Source organism: Bombyx mori, chromosome 5, assembly GCF_030269925.1.
Source record: "Bombyx mori chromosome 5, ASM3026992v2".
In the NCBI taxonomy this organism is placed as follows: Eukaryota; Metazoa; Arthropoda; class Insecta; order Lepidoptera; family Bombycidae; genus Bombyx; species Bombyx mori.
This window is the reverse complement of record NC_085111.1, coordinates 12,250,590-12,278,530: the sequence shown is the minus strand read 5'-3', so window position 1 is coordinate 12,278,530 and position 27,941 is coordinate 12,250,590. Positions and strand designations below refer to the sequence as shown.

The 27,941-nt window shown below is 33.4% G+C and overlaps 2 protein-coding genes across 5 annotated transcripts in view; one reads left to right on the top strand and one right to left on the bottom strand.

Annotated features, from left to right (window-relative positions):
* The window catches only part of LOC101737452 (uncharacterized), a 32,777-nt gene extending 7,440 nt beyond the window's left edge, over positions 1–25,337 (top strand). The window contains exons 1-6 of one of the 2 annotated variants that reach the window (XM_038011018.2): positions 2,629–3,191; positions 14,342–17,613; positions 17,693–17,860; positions 18,030–18,292; positions 19,322–19,512; positions 20,521–25,337. In XM_038011018.2, coding sequence (XP_037866946.1) covers positions 14,362–17,613; positions 17,693–17,860; positions 18,030–18,292; positions 19,322–19,512; positions 20,521–22,184 — 5,538 coding nt within the window. In that variant the 5' untranslated portion in view covers positions 2,629–3,191; positions 14,342–14,361 and the 3' untranslated portion in view covers positions 22,185–25,337. Of the gene's footprint in view, positions 1–2,628; positions 3,192–14,341; positions 17,614–17,692; positions 17,861–18,029; positions 18,293–19,321; positions 19,513–20,520 lie in introns of those variants that run through there. The other variant, XM_021350574.3, reaches the window with a different exon arrangement.
* Positions 74–27,898, bottom strand: LOC101736490 (DNA-directed RNA polymerases I, II, and III subunit RPABC4). Of its 3 annotated transcripts, XR_009973231.1 has the most exons (5): positions 27,642–27,822; positions 26,900–26,992; positions 26,130–26,233; positions 1,257–1,427; positions 74–428 (listed from the first exon to the last, which is right to left on the bottom strand). XR_009973231.1 is itself a non-coding variant. In XM_004930061.5 (3 exons), exons 1-3 carry the CDS (start codon positions 27,703–27,705, stop codon positions 26,211–26,213), a joined length of 180 nt encoding a protein of 59 aa, XP_004930118.1. In that variant the 5' UTR covers positions 27,706–27,898; the 3' UTR covers positions 26,061–26,210. The 3 variants fall into 3 exon arrangements, 1 of the variants encoding a protein (XP_004930118.1); XR_009973232.1 differs by lacking the exons at positions 74–428; positions 1,257–1,427 and adding an exon at positions 18,871–19,111; XM_004930061.5 differs by lacking the exons at positions 74–428; positions 1,257–1,427 and having other exon boundaries at positions 26,061–26,233; positions 27,642–27,898.
* Between the last annotated feature and the right edge of the window lie 43 nt (positions 27,899–27,941).

The window sequence follows — 27,941 nt, the reverse complement described above, 5'->3', positions numbered from 1 at the left end:
TCCAAATCATCTCCAAATCCTAGCCAATCAGATTATTTATAAATACCCGCACTGTTCGATTAATTAAAAGTAATTTATTAATTAATCAATTAGTTATTTATTAATAGCATACAAACAATATATTATGTTTTTATTTTATTATTTTATTGCCAAGTAGGCAGACGAGCGTACGGCCCGGCGCGAAACACTCATGCATTCAGCAAGTGCACCGCCTCACGGAGCACATCTTAGTAGGGCTAAACAAACGCAGACCCATCCCCACCGGAGCCCTCTTCTTCGATATGGCGAAGGCATTCGACAAAGTTTGTCACAACGATTTCATTATAAACTGGGATACACCATGGGATTGCCAGATAGTCTCGTGCTCAACATACGACTTCAACTTCAATATACAACTTCTTGACAAACCGTTCGCTTCGTAATTAAATCTGTATAATACACAAAAAAACGAGTCATTCGAGCGATTACACGGTTCGGCTATAAATATAAAGCAGCAAAATAAGCTATATCGCCAGTAACGTTTTTATTATTTACTGACATTGATGTTAGACAACCGACCGGTAGTTGATCATAACGACCTCATGTCTTAAGGTGGGATACGGAATTCATGTTGTGGAGTCCATCTCAGGTCCATCCAGGCTCAGGTAATCGCTTTACATTAGATCAGCCGTGAATTCATCCGCCCATTAACAGGAATCTATAATAAATATAACTGTAAAACGCGCATATTTTGTTTATATCTTTGTTACTGTCAAGAAATATCGGTGGTATCACTACGGCTTCAAGAGCGGCACGGACGTACTATATTGAAACTACTGAGACGTGTGGGTGGGGAATGCACCTCGGAAGTGGGAACACCTCTGAATATCTGGCTTAAATCCAAAAACGTTCCCAACATAATAATCTAACTACACTTCAGCCCACCGCTTTTGACGATTTCGCGATTATAGGGATTTGCCAAAGTTATTTTTGTCGCTAAATGAATACATATTTATATTTTAAGATTACAAAGTTACATTGGTAATGTTTTTAAAACAAAATTATGAATCTTAAATTTTCAGTACCAACCATCAATTTGTTTTTTTTGAAATGAAGAAAAAAAGACTATTTATGCAAATGTTAAGCAAAACTTAATTTACAGGCGTCCGCGTCATGAAGGAAAGACTGGCAAACGTTGAATAGTTGTTTATTTGGTCAAGTGTTACTCCGGCCTCGTCTGTCTGACTCATGAATATTATTGTCACAATCATACTTACATATAGCGTATTTTGACCGTTGATACGTTAACGCCGGAATTCGCAGAGAATGACGCCATATTAACTTAGCCCGAGTTGATGTGGCAATCACATTAAATCTAAATTATTTATCACAGACTGTCATCCAGAACAAATAAAACGTATTATATTATAGAAATATCTTTATTAGAACTGGAACAAAAATAAACACATATGAATACTTTGAATAAAATGAATGAAATGATGGTATTTTCTACGCGTCATCGTTTTCGTTTCATCAATTCAATGTCAGATGAATATTTTTGGCATAAATCGTTGCACGTTCGCCGGTTAGCTGTTTCGCGTGCCATATGATATTATGTTTTTGGCAAATGTGAGTTAATTATACTTCTTACACTTCTGAAATATTCAAAGGTCATATTGTGTGCTAAAAAATACTAGTTGATTATTTGGTCCTCAGAGAAAATTATAATTCATGCATCTAATATCTAATTTGATATCGTTTATTTTTTTTTAAAATAATCTTTTAATTAATGAGAATATTTTGATAATAGTACTTCAAAATTAACTTCACAACTTTCAAAATCGTATTACAGTGAAGTTTTCCTTCGCAAAAAAAGGCAGATATATCTCTCACATTTCTGTCATCGATATATTTATTTGGAAATGGGATTATACCAAAAAAAAAGCACACTACTGCGTCACGTGTTGCTTACGTAAGCTAAAATATTACATCTGATCCTTCTCAATATTATCAATAGAAGCATATACTTTTGATTTCACATTGGAACTGTCTGTATTGTAATAAAAAATATTGGGAACTTTATCGTGGTAAGAACCCATTAAATAATATTGTTCACAATGTAGGTCTTTGGTTGTTAAAACGGTTTGCGAAGTGTGTCTTGCGTTGTTTTCATAAATAATCTCGAATAATCCCTTAACAAGCTGGAATTTTTTCTCCAGTGTTTTGATATCTTTATTCGAAGTTGACAAGAGACATATTGTTATTGATTCACTGAATATCAAAAGCTTGTGGTAAACTATACCATGAAACGACCACTAAACAGTTATTATAACTTTTATGGTCATTTGGTATATGGATGGGCTTACTTTTTCGATTTTGTTCCGGTATTTGAATTGGGTTTAATCGTTGCCTGCACTAGTGTAGAGAATCCACTCTTCACACATTGCAATTTTCTTCGAAAAGCACTCATTACTAAATTGGGACCCATCTATAACAACACCAGGGGTATTTTCGTTTCTATTTTTTGCCTATTAGGTACCAAACATTGTCTTCGCACTATGTCAGGTGTAGCTGAAACCTATGAGCTTTGGTGAATACACTTAATATTACGAGCAAGTGTTCTAAAACAACTGAAGATATGTGATAGGTACTTGATTAGCTATTTACGGCTATGATTTAAGAATGCTTTTGCCGTTTTGGCTCATGCTCATTTCATTGCTTCTATACCTAAATATTTTCCAGTATCAAGAATGAAATTGATTTTTAATTTTTAAATTGAATTAATATGAACAGAACATTTACACAACCAGAATTTATTGAATCATATCAACTGTGTTATGTATTGATTTCACGTTGAATTGTCCCTTGAATACGAAAATAGCTAAAACTATAATACCTAATATTCAGGCCTAGTTGTTTGTTTGAAATCGAGCTTATGGAATCGCAGAACACCATCCCTTCGTGGGGATAGTGGGATACTGCAGAATTTAGTTTAATCTAAGCATTAAGTACATTTCGCTACTTCATAGTTCCCCACAATGCTAGACTGACGGTCGTCTGCGAAGCGAACCGAATATTACGCCGCCAGCGTAGGCCTAGTCCGACGGCGCGGCGGGATTTGCAAACTCCGCCCGAATGGCGCCGCATACATCTTCGAGTCAGAACTCGGATAACCCCGCTATGCAAAAACCAGCGTGAAACGGGTACTAAAGGTAATGGAAATGTGAAACCTATAAGAACGGATTAGTATTTAAATAAACGTAATAAAATTATAAATAGCAACTTTTAAAGTTATTTTCTGTCTGTCTCTTTCTACGCGTATGTCTCCAAGACTGTTGAACAAGGCTTTGTTCGGCTTATTAAAGTCTGATGTTGCAAGAAAAAGCTATCGTCGTTTAAATAATTTTGTAATTAACTTTTATACTTTACATAATATAATTTACATAGCGAATAATAATATGAATATACGAAAGTATCAAGGTCTGTCAATTATATTTTTACGCTCTAAGCACTGAACCGATTTTGACGAAATTCGGTATTGGAACATTAAGAAAGAAAATAAGGCATTTTCATCCCACTGCTGAGCACAGTTATCGGACCTCGCGATATAAAGTAGACCACGCAGACGAACTTGCAAGTGGAAAGTTATCTTTACCAGAAATATTTACATATTAAGGAAGTTAAATACCACATCGAATGCATAGTCTTTCATAAAGCACAGCTAGTAAGTTCATAAGTTGTTGCCAGCAGGACAGGTTTCACGTTTTCCCGCCTACGCGACTTTGTGGCGCCGCGCCTGTTTGGTCTCAAAACACTGTTTAACAGCTTTAGGTACATTATGCCAAAAGAATCCCGAACGATGAGTAAATTAATTATTAATTCTATCTTGACTTGTTAAAATCACATAGATACCGAAAATAGTGAAGAACTTATATTATTAATTTACTTGTTTCATTATAGTGTATTTTTTAGTTGGTTACAGGTTACGGTAGGCAGCGGCTTGGCTCTGCCTCTGGCATTGCTGAAGTCCATGGGCGACGGTAACCACTCACCATCGGGTGGGCTGTATGCTCGTCTGCCTACAAGGGCAATAAAAAAAAAAGAAAAGGGAAACTTTTAAAATATTTGTTCAGTGTCATTGTTATATTAACTTGATTATGTATGATTCATGCAGCATTATGTTATGTATGAGTTATATGTAATTTGGTTTTAATACGTCGAATTCCGATCGTGTTGTAGACCACAAAGAAACGGACAATCCCCATACCGCGTTACTCAAGGTCGCGAAGTGACGTCGACACTCACCAGCGGCAACAGGCGGCACCTTCTCAGAGTATAGAACGCAACAAGTGCCCCGCGCGTGCCACCCGCGCTCTTCGACGTTCACGAAACAGAAGTTCTAACAATATCGCACCTCTAGAATTGAAGTGACCTATCTAAAAGTAAAATAAAAATGATTTTTATACTTTGACCGACTTATAAACGTGTATTCTATCAGTTTATGAAATGAAACACTGTCTTTTAGACTAGAAAAGGACAAAGCACTCTTCTTTCCGTCTCTTTTAAATAAAGCGCGTACCTTAAAGCATTAAAAACAAAATAATACAATTCATCAATTAAGTACATTTTTGGTGTTTACCAAAAAACGAATTTTGGATTAAGCCACTTCAATCCTAAAGGTGCGTTATGGCTGGACATACTTATAATAATAGGCCTTTATTGCTGTTTTACTTACTAATTACTAACTTAATAAATTACTTAATAATAAATTAAATTTAAATTCAACTTATAGACAAGTATTCCGTTCGGCGTTCGGTGTGATATTCCAAACAGCCTGTCACTCGACAAAGGCCTCCTCTAAAGATTGCCAATATTCTCTATTTTTTGGCCATTCGACTCCAATGCAGACCGGCTACACTCTTTATTTCATCTTCCCAACGTTTTGGCTGTCTTTTCCTTTTTTTCTACAGCCATTAATTATTTTAGTCCATTTATCGTATTTCTCTCTTAAGATATGTCATGTCCATCTCCACTTCAACGTTCTACTTATTTTGATCGCATTTTTAAATTTAATTTATCTTTGTGCCGACAAACTTACTTTGTCTCTTCCCTTGACACCAGTGATACTTCTTTCTATGCTGTACTGACATACCTGTATTTTATTTATTAATTTTTCGGTTAACGCCCATGTTTGGCAACCGTACGTCAAACAGGGTAGGATGCACAAGTTAAAGACTTTTCTTTTATCTTTAACATACTCAATCATACCTAAATGGAAATACACAGGTAAGCGCCAAGGTTTTTATCGAAAAAAAAATCCACTAAAATAAGACTGATACCAAAAAATTTAAGATGTAATAATAAATGTAAAGATTTTGTATGCCATTTACATGGGTACAGAATATATCTGATCTAGATAACATTTTGACCTCAGCTTGACGTGTGAGTTGCTGAGAGAGAAGCTGAGTTATATTTTTTTTACAAAACAACATTCAGTTCTATTATACTTTTAAGATATATATTGCTATTCCGCGTTTTGTATAAATAATAACTATAGTTTACAAATTTTATAATATTAATTTCTGGATAAAAATTGCAATTAGGATTGGAAACCGTTTAAGGTATTTATTAGGTACACTTTTACGAAATTACAGCAGTGTTATTATTTTATAAAAGAATAAATACATTTGGTCTTAGAAAAACCTTTACATTTTTTGTCAATACTCAGTGGCGGTGTACCAGTATATTGTAACTTAAAAATAAAAATTATATGATTAAAAACTTTACACGTTGGCACATCTTTCTTAAAGATTGCAGTAGAAGGGCCGCCTGTCACAAATTTCACAATGGAATGAAACATGGCTATGATAAAATTGCGAACCAATATGCCTTACGGTGCTTAAATGAGGCCCTTCCCTCACAAGAATATACTGAAGACGAGCTATATACTATTTATTTCTTTATTTAAATACAAATCAGTTTAAAAAATGTAAAATAAATCATAAAACAATCACCGCTCTGAAGTCTTTTTGCGCTAATTTCGTTTTTCCTACGTATGACCAACTTAAAACTATTAGCATGCGATTTACTACATAAAGTCGCTTTAATCAATAATGAATTCTTATCTATTAAATGATAATAAAAATGTTTTTATTCAAGTAAGATTATGTTGTCTACATGTCTTATGTTTCATATTATCATAACTTTACTACTTATTCAGAATGCAGTTTCAACACTGAGAAGTATTGGCAAGAAACTCAGGGTTCCCTATTTTCTATTAGGGGTTTGTACTACGAGTAACTATGTATATATTCACTGAGCTGTGCACTAAGGACTAAGGATCCGTCGACTACTTGTACTGTAATTTGTCTCCTGGAGATTTTGTTAAAATTAATTATGCCCTGACCAAAAAACGAGTAATTAGTTTTCTGTTGGTGCTACCGATTAGTTTTCTATCTTAATTTTTAGTATTCATCTAATGATCATCGAAAGATCGTAACTATATAACTTTTTAATTTGTATACACGTACATGATGGTAGTTAAAATGTATTGTGGCCCAAATCAGAGGATTCAAATATCTTAAAAAATATCTCGAATAATCTTATTTTCCAAGTTAAACGCTTTCAGCATTCGCACGTTTGCCCCAAAGCAAATTCCCGTAACACATCATGCTGTGAAAATAAGTGAAATGGGCAAATGAGGATGCTTCATATCCACAAGCCTGCTACCTAATACAGAAATAAGCCTTCCGACTAGTCCTTGTAAACGTAAAATTGAGGCCTATAAAATCAAAGGCAGCTAAAAGCCCTAATGTAAAATGGATTAACAATGGCGCCATCTTCTTTAGTTAGTAGGATACGCTTTAATGTTTTCATGTTATAACAAATGCAGCTAAATCTCTAACAAATTCAGTTCAAAAATGTTATTTTTACTCTGTACTAAGTACTAATAAACGAAGTTTTACTATTTAAAATTAGGATTATTAGTAATAATATTCTCATTCTTTATAAATCTGCTTTAAAATAAAGAATATCGTAGCTACCCGAACAAAGTTATTTCAGCTTCTCAAACCGGCGTGGCTTGCTAGGGCCAGTGTTGCTAACACTGGCCCTAGCAAGCCGCTGCTAGCAAGAGCAGTACTTCGATGGATCGGGAAGATCCGTAATGACGTGTTTAGGGCCGATTTTTGTAGTTTACCTGAATATTTGACAGACTTGGATTTAGCTGCCTTTGATTTTATAGGCCTCAATTAAAATATTTGAAATTAAAATATTTATGAGTTTATTTCTCATATAGGTACTTAATGAAAGATGTAGCTTCAAACAAAATAATTTGTAAAACTATAGTAGATATTGTCAAATCTGTAATGTATTTCAAGAAACCGTTCTTATTGCAATACATAAGTATGTGCCGGACGGTAGCTAAATTTTTGTAATATTATTTCTGTGTAGATGATAAACGGCGTGTACATAACGCTTGTAAAAGTATCGAATTGTATGAAATTGAAATTTGACAAGTTTGGACCACGTGATTTTGCGTTCGCTATGTCAATCGTTAACGCTATTACAACGTGCCATAGACATGATGCTATGGAAACAATAGAGAGTAACAACGCGAAACCCAAGGAATTTTTAGCCATTTATTACAAACTTAATTAAAATTACAACTAAATTTTATATTAAATGATAAGTTTATTCCTCGTAAGGCCATGAAATATTTTAAAACGAATACAAAACAAATCTAATAATGATATCGTGTTTTGGTATATCACTTGTTTCCTGGCTAAGTTACTTACAAATTACAATCAAGAGATTGCGTGCTATGCTCGAACCGCGTGCGTCATCACCTCCGCGCTACTGATAAGCGCCTACTAATTATCATTGCAAATAATATGTTTATATTATACATTCGAGTATCTAGCATGAGTGTCGTAGTTTCACCAACAAAAATATCATGAATTTTAGCTTCAAAATAGATATGATTCTGAACGAGGCTCATTTATCGGCAAGTTGTGAATTATGAAAATATAAACTTGTGATAGTGAGGTCTTTGCGATAATAGGTTCAAGAGATAAGCCGAATGTAGGAAAATACCAGCCATTTACGAATATTTGGATTTTAAAAATATGTACTTCACTGTCATACGATAGAAAAATGTCTAACATCTTTAAACGTTTAGTGTTTTAGTATGAAATTAATAGTATTGGTTGATAGTGTTGAGAATGCTGTTGTACGGTGGCACATAGCTGACACTAGCTGATTACTCGTTCTAGTCGAGCGCAACCGTTACGAAATCGACGCCGCATGAAAATTACATTGCGTTGCCAGCGATACCGATAGTATACTGATAAATAAGATACAATATTCAAATTTGAATTAAATGACGTATAAGCTTATCATAACGTTTTATGCTCGGTTGTGACTACCATTACGGTAATATTATGTTGCATTCGGTACGAATTAATATTTTAAATCCTAAAACCGACGACGATGTGCCTTATTTCTGCGACTAATTTAAGCTAATGACTTCAAAGCTAAGGCATATAAGCTCGGTACAGGTTAAAGTCCGCAGAAATAAATACATATATACCTACCTAGTAGATACGTAAATAGATTACCAAGAACAACCGATCCGGTTGCGGTGAAGGAGGGAGATAGATACACGCGACATGAATCACTACTCACAGCGGGCGCAGTCAGTGCGGCATGCGCGGGTGAGGGTCGGGCGGCGAGGGGAGACGAACGAAACGAAACGACTCAACGACATTACACAAACAGTTGAACTGTGAACAGTCATTCTTGATACGCGCCCTAACGGCTGCGTGTTTACCAATTTACATTTCTCGAAACATCAACATATTTAAAACCTAGTGTTCGTATAGACAATACAATTTGTAATACGTGGAAAATGGGACTCGTGATATTTAGATGATATAGATTGATTCATAAATTGATGGTTACACAGGTGTATCTCTGTGTATGTGTTATGTTAATGTTCGTGGGTGTGTGTGTGTGTGTGTGAGTTGTGTGACGTGTGGCGTGTAACGTCGCGCAATTATTAACGATGATTCACTTGAGCGCGGGTGAAATGCAACCCATCGGACTTGTTGACACTTGGTTTGAAGGCGTCAACAAATAATACCTACGCAGTATCTATCTAGTATAATGGTGGACTGAAATATTCTACCGCGGTAAGAATCTACGTGATTGAAATTCAATATCGATACCTATTATAAAACACATAACCCAACGTATGATTTACATAGTCAAGTAAATCAATTAAATGAACATGTCAATAAAATATCCGTCATAATCGTTTTCTTAAATTTTACTAATTCTAATAAGTCATATTAGTATAGTTTTTTTTTAAACCTATCTAATGAATGAGTAATACCTATCTGCACACTTAAAATTGGTACTAATTAATCCTATAAAAATTTAAGCACATTAAGTCATATAAATGGATTTTGATAATGTTCTAATATCAACTTGATGAAGTAACTACCTAATAGGTAACTACACTTCATGAAAAAAATTTATTTAGTACTTTGTAGATACTGTAATATATGTAAAAAAGAAAAAATAAAACAAATAATTACGTATTACACATAGGTGTTGAATTTTAGGCCGAAATGACGATATTAAAAAAAATCTATAGGTTACAGTAAAGATCTCCGTTAAGTATTTAGGATATAGTGACTACTCATGACATTGGTAGTTGTTAAAATGCAAGCGTTTTAATTTATCGAGATTGGGTGAATCTTTATCTATCGCATAGAGGCGACGTGCTGGCGGCCGACACGAGCGTCAACAGGGCCGCCTGGCTTGGCGCCAGGCCGGCGGGCGGCAGCTGGACGCCGGGATTCCTTTGTCTCATTACTAAACCACCAATTTACGACACCCTTTCATACCAAAATCATATCATCCACAAGTGGCAAAAACAGGAAAACACTTCGTTGATTAAAAAAAAAGCACTGTTATTTTTACGGTAACAATTTTCTTCTTGTACAATTATTACTAGATGATGACCGAGCTTTGCACGTTTTTTTTTTTTTGATAACGCCGTCTTGCTTAGTTGCTCTCAATTAAGAAAAATAGTATTATTATTCGCCAATAGATGTCGGGAAGAGTTGATTATTGAAAACACGAATAAAACAAAATTTTCTGAAAATAAATCGTAGCTAGATCGATTTATCGCCCCCGAAATCCCCTGTATACTAAATTTTATGAAAATCGTTGGAGCCGTTTCCGAGATTCAAATTATATACATATATATTAATATACAAGAATTGCTCGTTTAAAGGTATAAGATTTTATTTTAGATCTGTTTTATATTTTTATTTCGAAAACAGAATCAATAAACGGGTTGTTATAATGGCGACAAAATAAAAAAAACCGCGAAAATTAATATGGTTATTTTTTACGGGAAACGCATTAAAAGCGAACAACTTACTAACATATTTATTCAGCTCATATTTATTAAGCGAAACAAACGGGTTGCTTGTCTCTCCGCTTCTCAGAAATTGTAACGCCTTCTCAGAATGCCTAACGCTGCCGTCTACAAACGAAAACGATTCAAGTGAGCACAAAGCGAGGTCGCCTGCCTCGGCCGCCACCTTAATACCCGATCGTATTTGGTTTATAATCAAGTAATAATACAAGCGCTAGCTATAAGACAAAACAGCCGTAGCAAAGAGTCAAATGAAATAAACAGAGTTGAAGAAAATAGACATCAGAATCCTTTAAGTTGATAATTTTGACTCAGTATTTAACTCAATATAATATGCTAATACAAATTTTGTTATCAATATACTTTAAAACACAGTAGACCATTCAATTTGGAATATATTATTATATATTAGTATACCTATCAAATACTACTACGAGTATATTTTTTGCTGTCACGCCCTATCACATTTAAATTTTTTACGAAGATTTATAAATACTGAGACTGAACTTATGATCTGAAAATAAATTAATTTGATTCGTATGTATATCTTTATTTTCCACGAAGATGTACAGTTTTTATCTTCTTCGAAGGTAATATATGGCATGGTGAGTTGAGGCAGTCGCCCGACAGGTGTAATCGGAATAATAGGTACAACTTTAGGTAGGTAACTTAAAAAGAAATAGGTACCGCAAAATAAAAGAGTAAGGGTATATCTCTGTCTCTTTCCTTCTCTCGCACTCATTCACATAATCACACGTTAGTCTGATCTTTAAGATGCAGTTTTATGCGGATTATGACTTGACTACTTTTACGTTAAATATATGAAAAATAAGATGCGTGGTTGTTAGTGTGGTAGACATGTGTTTACAAATGTTATGAGTTTTCACCGATTTACCTAAGTGTATGTTACACTTATTTGGTTGTAACTAGTTAATTTAATACAATCACTTTAATTTTATGTTACGTTGGGATATCCTTGTTTACGCGACGTCATGATGATGTCACGTTCGCGCTAAGAAATGGCACGGCACATGCGCGTTGCGTCAATCCGCTCACCGCAACGACGCCGTCTCGTTATTGAAGGACTAAACATTCATTCGGTTCATAACTCCACGCACATTGTTAATCTATTCAAGTTTCTGTTTTTCAATACCTTTAATATCAATGTAAACTGTTTATTTAAATCGATAAACAAAGCAACGCAGATAATTTACAAGGTCGCCCGTGAAGAATGTTTAATTGTTTTAGAAGCATCCTGCCACTTGCTCTCCGAAAGGCTTCATGTATATTCAGCGATTATTTATACTTGTATCCTTCTAGGAATATCCTATACATATTTATCCTGATCCTATATATATTTGGAATAGAGCAAGCCCTCATTTTCTTGCCCATTATACTCAATGTTGAAACTGCATTCCAAATCGGTGGTTTAGTCATGACGATTTAAGAGTCTATAAAAGACGTATTTGAATAAAACTTTTGAGCATCATTTTTAGGTTTAGAATATATTTAGTAAATTACTCAAGTTTGTATGTGTACTTAAATATGCTCAGGTAATAACCGGGTGGGTAGATTCGAGGCATCTTCATTACAATTAATTCAGCATTAATAAGTACGCGTCAAAAATATATTTTTCATGATTTAACAACTTTGAACAGAATACTTATTTTATGTTTGTTTGAAAAGTTGAAGGTTAGTGCTAGTTTTAAACATCTTTGGAACGACTGCAGTCCATCTCCCTGTTGCAATTTAAAGCCCGTTACGAATTTTTATATTTTATGCTTATTTCAAGACTGAAAATATTTCTATATGAGCCTAAAATACAATAAACATGATACAGACAGAAAAATATATTTGACAACTAATATAAAATTGCAAACCATGTCATAGAGGAAGTTTAAACAATATACGATCTAGGAGTTTGATTTGACTCATAGATTATATTTAATATATTGATGATATGTTATTGATCAAAAGCGTGAAGAAATCTTGGCATGATTCTTCGTATTGAGAAACCTTTGAAAAGTTATTTTACTCATAAAATAATGCACTGATATTAGGGTTATAAAAATATCTAGATGCTAGTAAAATTATAAATAGGTGCTTAAATTTTTGTATTTATTTAAAGTGAACAATAAAAAATACTGTTTAAAAATAGATGTATTACATTTGGTAGTATTATTATGTGTGGTGTTTCCCACAATGGCTATATCAAGCCGAAACGTGGTTATATGTAGAATCAACAATGTAGATCACGTTAAAAAAATGAAGTAATTGTTTCATACAAAATACATATAACTTTAATGGTTTCAACTTTTTTAATGACAGCCATGAACTACCCTTAAGCCGTTAAGCGCGTCAGAAAGAGATAGATTGTAAGAAATTGGTTTAACTCATTTCAAACAAAGAATACGACAAAAATGCAATAATGCTAGGTGTTAAGGTTTGAAAACTCAAAACAAATTTCAAACTTATTATGGTTTATTATTAAATTACATTAACTAGAGGTCCCGTGGTAGTCGAAATTCGACTATAATTAATTGGAATTGTAAGTTTGTACACTATTATGATGTATTTTATACTTCTATAATCACAAATTTTGCCAAGACTACACTATAAAAAATATTAACAAAGACAAACAATAATTAATGTATTCTCAATTTGACAACAGACGTCAAGAACAAAAGTTTGACAATAAATAGTATGCATGCGTGTGTGCGTCAAATACATGGTATATAGTGTGTGAAATGTTTTCTTTATTGATTTAATGTATCTTTTATGCATTATTTAAAAAAAAAATTAGCATTGTTCACTTCTTCTCTATATTCTCTATAAGTATGGAAAATTTCATACTCCTCCGTCCGCGCAATTTTTGTAAAAAGGAATACAAATTTTTTGCTTCACGTATTTAATATTACATTAATATTGCTTAATTTTACTTTATTGCAAAAACAAAAGAAGCTGTTTGATGTGCCCGCGCCGGCGGAGTGTTTATGTCAATCAGCTGACATCATTCAACCGTTTTTAGTTTTTTGAATTTGATTAAGCCGCACCACCGCGTTTGCACCGATTCTTCAAATTTCCCAAAAAACAATTCGTAGTTATTGGGTTTTTTATAATTATTTTGACTCCTTAGTGCGTTAAAATTGGTCTACGCACATAAATCTTTGTGAGATAAAAATAATTCAAGTTATCATTTACGTAATCTCCATCTAAATGATACAGAGACAGAAAAACGTATTCAGTGTGCGCATTCAATTCCTACGACCAATATTGATAGGTTTACTTCTCAGTGGTACTGAATTGTGCTAGATCGTCTTGTGAGTCTTTACAGGGAGATATCGCCACCCTGCCTATTTCTGTCGTGAAGCAGTAATGCGTTTTAAAGGCGGTGTAGCCGTTTTACTGTAAAAACTAAGACTTAAAACTCATGTCTCGAGGTGGTAAGTGGAGGCTTTCGTGTTGTTAGTATCTATAGGCCTAACGTCTTAAGAAGTTACCAGAGGAGGTGCTAATACCAGATTGGCAATAAAAAATAAAGACAACCCCATTTTTTAATGTGGCCAGCGTTATTTTTTACTTATTCTTATATATATTACGAGAAACACAATTCAAAGGTTGGTAGAAGAACAGTTCGTTCTTGATGTTCAAGTACTCTTTACTCCGAAACCATTTTATACAAAAGCTTAGGTCTTTTATTTATCGATTGAGGCACTACGAAGTCTGCCGGGTCAGCTAGTAATATAATAAATAATATTAGATATAATAGTAAATTTTAAAAAGTCGAATCTACATAGTTCCCCTTATGTAACATAAAAACATTGTTTTGACTTTTAAATCATTATAAAATAATCAAAGTACGGAACAAGCTGTGATTATTATTGAAACTTAAACTGAATCTATTTATTTTAGGTACAGACATCGCGGAGAAGATGCCGCTCAATCAAGAAAAACGTTCGAACATAACTGTTTCTAATAACAATGACCACAACTACCTTCACAAGAAATTTAAAAAAATGGCATCTACTATACCCGTTCTACCATCAAATCAGTCAAGAGGTCAGGAAATTAGACAAAAAGAAATAAACGTGATACAGAATGCATCTAATGCTCCGATAACAAATGGAAGCATTTCTGCAGCACATCCTGAAATTGAAAAAATTAAAGAAAAACAACACAGGCAGCACGTAGATGCGGGTGAAAATAATGTACAAATTAATTATAATGATGAAAATAGTAAGTTAGATAATGTAAATACTGTTCAACTATCTGGTCAAACCAGTTTGACAGATGAATTTTTAAACAAGACTGAGAACCTTGAAAATGATTTTATCAGGGATGCCTATAATGGCACAGTAGGCGGGCGATATATATGCCCATATTGTAAATTATCTTGTGCCAAGCCTTCAGTTCTTCAAAAACATATCAGAGCACATACTAACGAGAGACCCTATCCATGTATACCTTGTGGATTTGCCTTTAAGACAAAATCAAATTTATACAAACATTGCCGATCACGTATGCATGCGTTAAGGTTACAAGGAACAGATATACCTATGACTCTAAATGACGACGAAATGTCAGGGGGGTCCGAGAGTGACACTCCTACCTCTATCTCTGAAGCAGGGTCAGACGTTTCGAATTGTCGAATAGAAACGTTGGACTATAAGCCTGAACCCGAACGGCTTACGGATATAACACAACTCCGCTACACAAATACATCTCCAAGTGAGACCAGTAAATCGAAGACAATTTATAAACCTAAATTTAGAGCTGGAGTTGCGTTTTACCGTGAAAGCGATGAGAAAGAAAAATTAAAGAAATCAATATCACCAAATGCAGATTTTCTCAACGAACATATCTCTAAAATTATATCAGACAACGAAGCTATAATTGATGTTATAGAAACACCATTACAAAAAAAATATGGTAAAATCAAACAAATAGCAGAAAGTAAACAACTTATGAATGACATTAACGAAATAAAGTCGGATTCGTCTCCCTTGAATCTGACAAAAAACAATAATGAAACAGAAGTTTCGTTCAGGAAAAGATCCCATTCTGAAAGTTTTTCACAGGGTCATTTTCAAAAACACCCTTTGAATCCTGAGGGATCTATAATAAAAGATCTCCTCTTAAAAACGAAAATGGACGGAATGGTGCCAATTACTGGAGAACTGCTCGAAGGTCCCCTATTTCTTTGCCCTGTTTGTCAAATAATGTACAGAAGTGCAGATAATTTAGAAATTCATAGGCTGTATTATTGTAAAGGTAACGTTAACAGTAATGTAGTCAGTGACAGTAAAGATCTAAAAGTTATAAGAACTGACAATATTTTTGTAAGAAGTAATTCTGTTAATGTGCGATTACCTGAAAGTAGTTCAAGTGCTATTCAAAAATCAGGCATAAATTCAAAATCAGCACCAGCTCGATTAAAACCAGAGAACCTCGTTATCACGAAGGCAGAATGCAATGATGTGGTAGCTCCTTTGCCATCACCAGGTCCTTTACTCGGCAACACCCGACTTGTGGACTCAAGAATACCATCTGAATTTGCTAGAAAAAACGACGTTATAAAATCAAAACCTATAGCAAGTCCAAAAAGGAAAATTGATAGTCATTCTGATGCATACAGTCCAAGATTAGTAGAAAACGTATCACCAAGATCTACTGACTTGTATTCTCACCCAAAATTGAGATGCGTAGAAACAAATTCGAATAATTTACGTTCGATCGAAGAAATTTCACCTAATTTAAGAATTAATTCAACATCCCTTCAAATGTTTGGTGGTGAAGTGAAGATAGTAGACCATTCTGGGAGCACTACAACATTGCGTATTGAACCAAATAAAAACCAATTGTCACCTATAATGATTCAGACAAACTTGTCGCCATCGAAGCTTATTAGTGACATTGAAGCAAGTAGTGTTGTAGTTAGATCTGGTTTGCATTCAGGCGGGACAATCGTTCATAATCCTCCAACACCGAAGGAAAACTTGAGTACTCCACAGCCACAGACGCCTAGAATGACAATATCAACGACTGGTGTTCCAAATTCAAACTTGCCGAATATTCATGATATAACTCATTTTCAATTTCCGCCACTCAGTGCAATTACGGCTTTTAATCCGTTAACACTGCCTCCATTGAGTCCTTCAGCATCTGTATCACCCAACGGAGCTACGAAAATTATGCATGGAGGGAAATTGATCCCACACGTTCCAGGTATACCAGGACCAAATACTCCAAGTAGGTTTATAGGAAATACAAATACAGTTCCAAAAAATCTAGGGAATAACGATAAAACAATTTCTATACATGATGATAAACACTCAAACTTAGGAGCCATACACCCTATAAAAAGTCCTCACGTAATGGCGAAGTATGATACTCAGCAATTGCGCAATACACGAAGTCCTAATTTGAGGATACCTCACATGGAAACCGAAAAACATGTTCAGACACATGAACATAGTGAAGTACATTATATTTCTTCCATTCCTATTATCAATGTAAATAATGCTGAAGACACAAAAATATACTCCTCCAACACCATAAAACAACTCCATAGACAAGATGTCGGGCTGAAAAGAAACGCTGAGGGAGTTTTAAGGACACCTGTCTTGAAAGAAAACGTTAACTTCCCAAACAATAAAAATAAAAATAAAGCACCTGGATTGTTGATCAAAACATTAGATATTAAAAATGAAAAAGAAATACGTAATTTTAATTTTGAGAATTTGATAACGAAAACTGAAATTTTCAATAACCAAGTTCCAACTTCATGCGATATTCAGAAGAATAACACACAAGTTACAACATCGTGTGCAACTCCGCAAAATGAAAGGTCGGAGCCTTTATATTTTCAAAAGAACATAATGGTAAAGTCTGCTAACGGTGAAAGAAAACCAAAATTTTTGAGGCCGTCTACGTTGCCTTTAAAGCCTGGGACGTTTACACCAAAAAGACATCACGGTATTACACCAAATGCAAATACTATGCCCTTGGTATCACCCGAAACTCCCAGACCAGCCAAGGCCTATGGGCAGTTGTACCTTAACGGAAATGCGTATACGTACTTGGGCCTGAAATGTTCAACTAAGGTTTTTTATTGCACCATCAACAGACCTCAACCAACTTACGTTCCAAATCAACATTTTCTTTCCATGTACAGTAATTGGCAGGTAAATATAAGCTTTCTAAGAAAATGTCATTACATTTTGAGGAATGTGTGTTTAATAGCGTTTATTTATTTATTTACAGTTATTATCAGAATTGACACCAGATCCATTAGGGTTGTCGGCGTCTTCAGCTATGTCTTTATACGATTCTCGACATCGACCACAAAATATGTCAGTAGCAGTAATTAAGCACGATCTTATTTTAACACACTCATCACAATGGAATACATTTATAAAAGAAAAGAAACAGGTATGTATATTTTATAAAATAAGTATAAAATGAAATCGGGAACATCCCAGCTTAGTAAACTCCGTTATTAATCTCGTTTGGATTTTATGTATTTCTGTAAAGCAAGATTTTTTTTAGTCTAATTGCAATTCAAAAATATTTTGTAATCTAATAAATGTTTCGATTATAGGTGCTCCAGTCACTAGATGTAAAAAAGATAGAGGAAAATAAGTCTCAAATTATGTCAGAGTCTGAAAACTTGATGACTCCCAAAAAAGAGTTGACTGGTGGCTTTGAAAGTAATGAAGAGTACACATATGTTCGGGGGCGTGGGAGAGGACGTTACGTCTGCTCCGAATGCGGTATTAGATGCAAGAAACCATCCATGTTAAAGAAGCATATTCGCACTCACACCGACGTGAGGCCTTACACATGCGTGCATTGCGCTTTCAGGTATTTCTATTGACTGTAATATGAAATGTTATGAGCTTTTGATCACTCTCGTCAAGCTACACTGATTAAGGATTACTAGTGTGCCGTTAATAAGTAAAAAATAGGTTAAGTCATATTATATTTACAACCCTACCGTTTCCTAGTCATTGGTACCTACTGTAACTTCGAAATCCCGAAAATAAAAGTGTTTGTTTCATTTGTTTATTTTGCTATTATATTTTATAACAATGTGCATAACAATGTAAAAATCATATTTCTGAAACATTTTTGAAGTAGCGTAGGCAAGTTTTTACCCATTTTTTACCTAAATATTACGTTAATTTAGAGCGGGTAGGGCAGCTGTTATGAAAAATAACTTCGTTCGAGTTCGAGATGGTTATATTGATGTCTATGGGTTTCGGTAATTACCTAGTATCTACTTAATCAATATACGTAAATCAACTTCAATGAAGTTATGCCGCTCGATATTTTGACGCTAGATAGTAGTTCTGTGCCAGAATAAAGCAAAGGGATTTAGTAACCATTGAATCGTACGAATGATATCAAATGACGGTTACATCTTTTTAGAATGAAACATATTTTTAATTGGTTTGTCATGAAAAGACTATATTTCGATTAAATGAATGATACATGTCTTCTGATTTTCTATCTTCAATATTCAGTTAAAAAATGAGAATCCTTCAAATATTTACATTCTTTTCAATTATCTTATTCTATTTTCATTAAATAGTGACTTCATGAATCAAATCAAAATAACTGCTACTGCTTTTCTGCGGAAATTTCAATGCCCTCTTAGGACCCTTAGTGATTCTGGATAGTCTAGAAGTCGGAATAGTTATAATAAATAAAAACTCTTAGCATATCAATTGATCAAATCAAACGAAATTAAAAAATGTGTAAATCTGCTCCACTATCAAAATGTTGAATGCCAATCATTTTATAGTTTACTTTGTCAACAATTTTAAGCATGTTTTTTTGTTGACCATTGAATTTATTCTGTAATTGTAATTAATAAAATTTTATTTACAGCTTTAAAACTAAGGGTAATTTAACTAAACATATGAAAAGCAAAGCTCATTACAAAAAGTGTTGTGAGTTGGGTATAAATCCAAATGAAGGTGATTGTGACACTAATGAAATGGCCCAATGCTCTGGTGAAACAGATGACGACACTGATTCAGATGGAGATGAAGGAAATGAGGGTGAAACTGAATCCAGTGGTAAGGTTTATGAGAAAACAATCATATAACACATATTATCCTTTCCGTTAGAAGATAGTTCATTAAGAATTTCAGTGAAATGACCTAACATAACAAGTAAACAGTAAAAAAAATTACATACAAATTTTTACAAACACAGTTGCAACTAAGCAGTTGATCTAGGTAGCTCTGATCAGGAAGTTTATGTCAATCACAGAAAATCTTTTCAACAAACACAAGAAAGCGAATCCATAAAAGATGATAAACAAACTCTGAATCTACTCTGCATTGTTATCGGGGTCTCGATATCGCGAAGACCTTCGGTAGGGTCTGGTATAGGGAAGTTCTGTTGAAGTTACCGCCTTACGAAATCGCCGAAGGAATCACTAAATGGATTGTTAGCTTTTTGGATATAGGCAGCGGCTTGGTTTTACCCCTGTCATTGCTGAAGTCTATGGGCGACGGTAACCACTCACCATCAGGTCGGCTGTATGCTCGTCTGTCTACAAGGGCAATAAAAAAAAATCGGAGTAACAAAATCGTTCTTAACGTTTACTGCTCCAATGCCATGAACGCTAGCGTTCCACTAAGTTTTCCCTTTTCATAGTTTATATCGATGACACGCTGATCCATTGATAACATGCATTGCTATATTTAGGCGACGACAACACGTTTCATGGAAAATAGCTCAAGAGAGAACGTCAAAACGTCTTTCTGAAGTCGAGAACTCATCTATCTAAATTCACTTCGTTTCCGCATAGGGTATATTGAATTTAGTTCAATTTAATCCTACGAAGACCGGTTCACTATGAAGAAGGACCTCTTTGTCAAATTTCAAGAAGTATATCTGTAAGGTTTCCTCTGTAGGGCTTCCAAATACCAACTACTTCTATTTCACTCCATACAGAAGAGGACCCTTTAGTTTACCCATGTCTATGTCATGTCACGGATCTATGGGTGTTTATTCCATATTTTTTTATTTCTATATACATATCACATAACATAGACTTACATTTATATTTGTTTCAGATACGGAAGCATATAAATCTCGTTTACCGGAACATGAAGCTGCACATTGCTTGTTGTCTTTAGGTGGTAACAGACCTTCTACGTCAGCTACTCCAGGTTTATTAACAAGTGCTAGACCAACAACGTATCCTTACGCACCCGTGGGATTGGAATGTATCGAAATATACACAGAACAGGTTAGGGATTCATCTGTTGATGTGAGAGTTGATGCAGAAAATGAACCTATTGATCTCAGTAAAAATGATGTGAAAACACCTAACATTCCTGAAATTCCAACTGCAAGAGAATCAAGTGTTTTAGCTTCTTTGGCTTCAAATACCGCTAAGCTCCCTCAAGCTCCGAATCAATGGACAAATGGGGAACCTTTGCTACACACATATTTGACCGAAAGAGCTTTATTAGATACAAAAATAAAGCAAAGTCAAGTTACGAGTTGCCTAAGCAAACATAAAAATATCGATTTAGAAAAATCTGCGTTCACGGATGATGCAGTAGAAAATCAAAATAACACAGAAAAAGTAAAATCTTTACATTATATTAAAAATGATGATAGAGTAAGAAATACAAATGAATGTGACGAAATTGAAAATAACATATCCTCCGTGGCACTTAACGATATGGTAATTGATACAAAAGATTCTACCATAATGAACAGCAATGTACCAATTGATATGAAAAAGTCGTTTGTGCAGAATAGTACAAATTCTAACGCAGAAAATGCAAAACACGTAGTGTCCGAATATTTAAAACAAGCAAAGATTAATCTCATCAAAGCGCAAGAGGATATGTCAATTAATCAATCAGAAAACTTCGGTGAAGAAAAAAATGGCGATGATATCTTAAAATCTGATGAATTTTCAGATTCAGAAACCATGAAGTCATCATCGATATTGGAACATGATTCTGTTGCGACAAAAGTCGTAATTGGTGTGGGTGGCGTGGCTTTTAAGGTTACTAAAGGCAAAGAACTTGAAAGTTCTTCATATCCCCCTGGCAGAATCATGGAAGACGGATGCAGAGATTGCAATTTTTGTAATAAGACATTTACGAAACCTTCACAGCTACGGTTGCATCTAAATATTCATTACATGGAAAGGCCCTTTAGATGTAGTATATGTGCCGTGAGCTTTCGCACACGGGGTCATTTACAAAAACACGAACGGTCTGCTTCACATCACAACAAAATATCAATGACTTCAACATTCGGGGCAGCAACGTCGTTTAATCCCAGACCGTTTAGATGCTCCGACTGTAATATAGCGTTCCGAATTCATGGACATCTTGCTAAACACTTAAGAAGTAAAATGCATGTTATGCGTTTAGAGTGTTTGTTTAAATTACCTTTTGGTACATTCACCGAGATTGAACGCGCCGGTGTTAGTTTGACAGATATAGACACAACAGATTGTGATAGTTCGCTGGCTAGCTTGCAATTGCTCGCAAGGAAGCTTCACGAAAAAGATCCAACAAAATTGGAATATCGAGATCCTAACGGTCTAACAATAGTAGAACTACCTGCAGGCAGGGAACTGTCGGAAGACGAAGATAACACACCCGCCGATAACGCATGTGTTAGTGAAAAAAACAGTAATGGAAAAACAAGTGAAGGTAATGAAGATCAAGAAATGGAAACACGTGTTAACTGTAGTGCCACAGATATTTAGTGCCAAAATTATATTACGTACATAGTGTATTTTAATGTGCAGTTTTATTTTGTTTTTAATTTAAGTGTAATTATTAAAGCTGGGGTTACTCAGATTCGTGTGAAAACAATTGTACGCTTTAAGATTGTAACATACTCTAACATTAAAAATTCGAAAAATATTAATATGTATCTTGTAAATATCTCCACGTAATATTAAATTTGTTAAATTTGCTTTTAATGTAAGTCTTATTATGTATTAATACTGTTATTTGTAATTTCTACAGAGATAATATTTGTTGAATTGTATTTGAAAACGAAGACCTAGATGGGATATATTATTGCGACAGAAAAAAAAGAGGTCCACATTTTTTAAACTACGCTTAAATATCAGTCAAACATATTACATTGTCATAGGAGTAGTCGGATGATATATAGAATAGAACAGCACTTTTGTATGAATTTTTGTATGACATATTTACCACTTCATATTTATACTATGTAACTACTACTTCCATAAATTTAAAACAATTGGCATATCAACTTCCATACACTAAACGTAGATATGAATAAAAAACAAAAATGTCTTCCATAAAAATGTACGGAAATAAATTGAATTTAGTTTCTTTAAAGTTATAATCAATTTGTATACATGTTTAAGCTGGGCTCTCCGATTTAAAAAAATTATATTAATAGTAGTATAGTTTTGATTCCTACTATTATGCATTACTATTATTCATTTAATTTTTATAGTCCAATGTAAAAATAATTATTAGTGTGAATGATCAATGATCTGCATGTTTTGTCTTTTTTGTAAGGGATAGGTTACAGAGCCTAGTTTTTTATATATAATGTACTGTTATTTGAAAAGTATATATATATTCATTGTTAAACTATTTTTCTAGAAATTAAGCTTTATGGCGCTAATATGAAATTAAGCTTCATTGAAGCTGCAGACCACAAGCTGTTCGAAAATATCACTATTAATAATACCAATCAAATCAAATTCAAATTTTTAAAATATATGATATCATCATTATGTTTCTTTATTGTAGTATATATATGTCTTATATTGTTATATAATATATTGTATAAACTATTTTAATAACGATGTAGATTTACAATAACATTTTTACAATATTTTCGAACTGGGTTGCTGCACTGCGCCTTATACTACTATTGTACTATACCATATTGGAATATCAATTTTCAAAAACAAACTACTTAGTTATTTTTGTAAATATCTTGTGTCTGATCATATCACGGGACTGTCATAATTATTAAGGTACAAAATGTATTTAAGTACCACCATAATAAATAACTATCTATTAAAATATATATGTACATAATCGATAAAAACCTAAATCTACCATTATGATCAAGAAGCTTATAGCAACAGAAAGGCATCGACGCTAATCAATGATTTATAATTATAGGCTCCTAATTCTAAAACTTATACAAAAAATCTGCTATACGTTTTAATTGAAAAAACTGTTGAAATAGACATTCAAGCGGAAACGATAAATCGTATCAGTCTCGAGAGGCGACATAAAGTGCGGTAAATAAAAAAATAAATATTTTAAACAAAATAACATGCATACTTAAATAATTCACATCTACAAATAATGTTTCTAATATTAATCCAATTCCGGATTGGCATGAAAGAAAAATGATAATATTCAATATAATTTCAATTGAATGCCTATTTACTGGTATTGTCATTATTCACATTATTTTAAATCATACATGATCCATCCTTTCATCTCTCATTACAGACGGGACTCTATCAATTTTACTTGCCCTTGTTTACCATTACTTATAAGATCAAACCGTTTACAATTTAAATAACAAAATCAAAATTCGATATGTTACTCAAAAATGTGATCCGACGTTATAATTCTCGCACTATCCAATAAAATTGTTTCCAATTCTTTGCTATTCCATTGTTGTGCGAGCGGCTCTTTTTCCATTTAAGCCAGTGTGCTTAGTGCGAGTTTTTTTAACGTTCTCGATAGCGTAAAAGTTAGGTCATATTTGTATGGAATGGGATCGCTTGCGTACGTTTGCCGCTAGGGGCGGTTCCAATTGCATACAAAATTGGCTTAACTTTTACGTTATCGAGAACGTTCAGAAGCTCGCACTAAGCACACAGGTGGCCTGTAAGCGGTCTTATCTACAATAATAAGTTGTTCTAACTGATTAAATCCATCTAATAAAATTTCAATGGTTCGGTACTAAACGTTTCATATTAAACGTCCCCAAGCTAGGGTTTTCCCCTTTGTTATAATGGGTGCTTGAAAGTTAAACATGACAAATGTATGTACATTTAGTCCTCGAATGCCAAATGTTTTTAATGAAGAAGCTGACTTCGAATTTAAAGAGGACTCTGTGATACAATAGGTAGCTAAAGTCAACTCTACTAATTCAGCAAAGCCATAAATACATATTTAAATGCGTATTTTACAGAATACAAATAGCTCATTTCCATATTAGTTTTTCAATGAAATTATCTCCTCTGTTAGCCACTAGTATGATTTTAAATAAATACATAATTATTATTTTCAAAACACTTGCGAATAGAAATATAAGCTTTTTAAAGATAATCATTTAGTTATTTCAAGTTTAAAATGATTTTTAATTGATATTTTTCTATGTAATTTTTATATTTCAACTACCGATAAATTGAAATTTATTACGTCATCTGTATAGTTCTCTAATTGGGACATAATATAAATTCGAGACAGAACATGTAAAGTTACTTGATCATAAACTGTCATGATTTTGTATTTTGTTTCCAAGAATGTTATTTGTATGTGCTATAAACTTTTTGATTATGATTAGTGAGTTGGTAACTATAGAATGGAATTAAATCTCTTTATTCAAATTTTCTTTATGCATGTGTATACCCATAGCATGTTTATATTCACTATTATATAACGTAAGCAAAAAGTTGACTTAGAGGAATGTGTGAAAAATTAAATTTGATATTAATGTCGTGAGTCCTAACAATTATTTATTGATAGTTTTTATGGATCGAAAAAAAATGTATATTTGTGGCTATTGTAAAATTTTAGACATACATTTTCTGGTGTTTTATTATGAGAGGTAATAATTTTAATAAATTGTTAAAACTTTATAATGATGAAGTTACATAATTAAAATACACTGAGATATTTCCCTTTTGTTTTTTTTATTAGTTGTTATTATTTAACGGAAGTTTTACGAAAGTACTCCATATTGACACTTTGCGTCTGGCGCCACTAGCGGTGTCGTGTGCAAAACTGGCCAACGGTCACACGTAAATGCCGCCACCCATGTTTACGATTAAAGGAATAACATCGTGTAATGAAAATCAAACCCGCAAAATTATAATTTGCGTAATTACTGGTGGTAGGACCTCTTGTGAGACCGCGCGGGTAGGTACCACCGCCCTGCTTATTTCTGCCGTGAAGCAGTAATGCGTTTCGGTTTGAAGGGTGAAGCAGCCGTTGTAATTATACTTGAGACCTTAGAACTTTATCTCAAGGTGGGTGGCGCATTTACGTTGTAGATGTCTATGGGCTCCAGTAACCACTTAACACCTGGTGGGCTGTGAGCTCATTCACCCATCGAAGCAATAAAAAAAAAAGATAATGAACTCATTTGATATCTATCTATAAAGTTACATATTTTTCTTGCACTTAAGTCTTTTTTTTTTAAGGCAGTAGTTCATTTAGAAACATCAAATAAGTTGATTGATACTTCAAATCATTCAGATTACTTATATCTATTGGGTACAATTTAGAACACATATATCATGGCGGTAGGTGGCATTCATGTTTTAATGTCTATGGGCTACCACCAGTATATAATGTAAAGTGATGATGTAGATCTATAAATCTACTATAAAAAAACTACCTTGTATATATTTTTTTTCATTGGTCAGTATTATTAGAGCATAGACAAAGTAACAAAAATACACATTAACCTTATTATAAATTTATTTCACTCTTCTGTGCATGATGTATCCACCGAACTTATCTTCTAGGGTTTTGTTTCCAGAATTCGTTTACCGAGCGTCAAACACAACCACTGAATTCTTACTTAAGGAAAATTTTTCAGAATATTACGAACAAAAATATGATGAATTTAAAATCAACACAAACTACAAAAAGGGTAATTTTCTGAAGATTTTAACAGATATGAGTCGTCTATTATCAAAGGTGGCAATCTGTACATTTGGACAATTTTTTTTTATTGATATGTCAATACAGATTTATTTGAATATAATCGTCTCCTTCAAAGAATACGGTTCAAAACCTGCATTAAATAAAGGTTAATAGTTAACCTGTTATTTATCTAAGATGTCGTTCCGAAGAGTTTTGTGACTGCCAATGGAATACAAAGTCAATAATTCGTTTTTCTGATTTACCAATCATTGTCCAAAAGTCAGATTGCCGCCTTTGATAATAGTCGACTCATTTATTACATTTATTTTCTTGCAAGCTCAATGTGATCTAAAGGATAAAACAGATGGTGTAGTTGTGTCAAGCTGTGCAACCATGCAAATGTGCAAATTGCATATACCAATATCCAAAGAAATATACTCTCGAAATGTGATCACGAATCACTTCCACAATGAAGGAATTAAATATGGGTGATACCTGTCAATACCTTTCTACTGATTAAAATCACTAGGCTGTATCCTAGTCCTATAATCTTTACTTTAAGAATATATTTATAGAATCAAAAGGATACGTCTTTTTGTTCTTTTCTTGTACATTATTCTGTAACCACATTCTCTGCACCTAATAGGATCTCTTGGTTTGATTTCATTCTCTTTGTGACATTCTGAAAATGATAATGAAAGCATCATTTGTTTTGCAGACCCATATTATAGTTTCAGGATTGCATTTATTAAAGAAACCAACATTTAAACAGTTGAAGTAGATGATCGGCAAAAACAATAATGTAGAAAAGGGCAAACAATATAATTTACTCTCAATTGAATCAATTTCATTTTTCTAATACTTTTAAGTTTAGGTTTTTTAAATTTTAATATTAATATTAACAAGTTTTATTAAAAGCACTTAAGCTTTTACGGCTTTTAGCTTTACTAAAGAACATTTATATTTATACAGATGCATTCCCCATTTGAAATATAGTAAAACAATAACACATTAAACAAAACGCCTTAATTTATACAATGTTATAAGACAGTGTGAATAATTTTATAATCTACTATACACAAAAGACAAATTAACTGATTTATTAATTCTTTGTTTAGTAGACATTGACAAGCTTAGTGTTATCGGTAAGAACATTTTAAAAGTAGTTTCTTTCTTTTTTCTATAAAAAATGTTCATAAATCAAGAGAAAAAGAAATACAAAAAAAATATTCAATTATTGGGGTATGCTGATACCTAACAATTATTAGGTTATTTTGTGTTAGTGTTTTACAAAGTGATAGAAGTTTTGTTATTATTTGGTTACACTGTACCTCCACAAACATATATCATTGGCACTTTAGTAACTGATTGCTCTTTCCCAGTTGTGTCAGCCATTATGTGCTAAAATAGAGAAAAATTAAATAATAATAAAAAATGTGTTTTATTTTAAATCACCAATTTGATTTAAGCTTTATATTAAGTGTATAATCTATGCTTTGGATTGTTATTTTGTGTGTAGAATCTATGGTTTTTGGATTTGTTTAATTAAGCCGCAAAGGGAACTTAAACCATAAAACGTTTTGTTCAAAAGAGGGCTTGTCTTGTTGAAGAAAAAAATACGTAAAAAAAGG

Bases quoted from the DNA above. Each gene is read 5' to 3' on its own strand.
- LOC101736490 (XM_004930061.5), bottom strand. From the start codon at position 27,705: ATGGCTGACACAACTGGGAAAGAGCAATCAGTTACTAAAGTGCCAATG. The intron at 26,993-27,641 runs GTACAGTGTAAC...TATCATTTTCAG, and splicing joins AATGATATATGTTTGTGGAG to AATGTCACAAAGAGAATGAA. The intron at 26,234-26,899 runs GTATCCTTTTGA...GTAAGAATTCAG, and splicing joins CAAGAAAAGAACAAAAAGAC to TGGTTGTGTTTGACGCTCGG.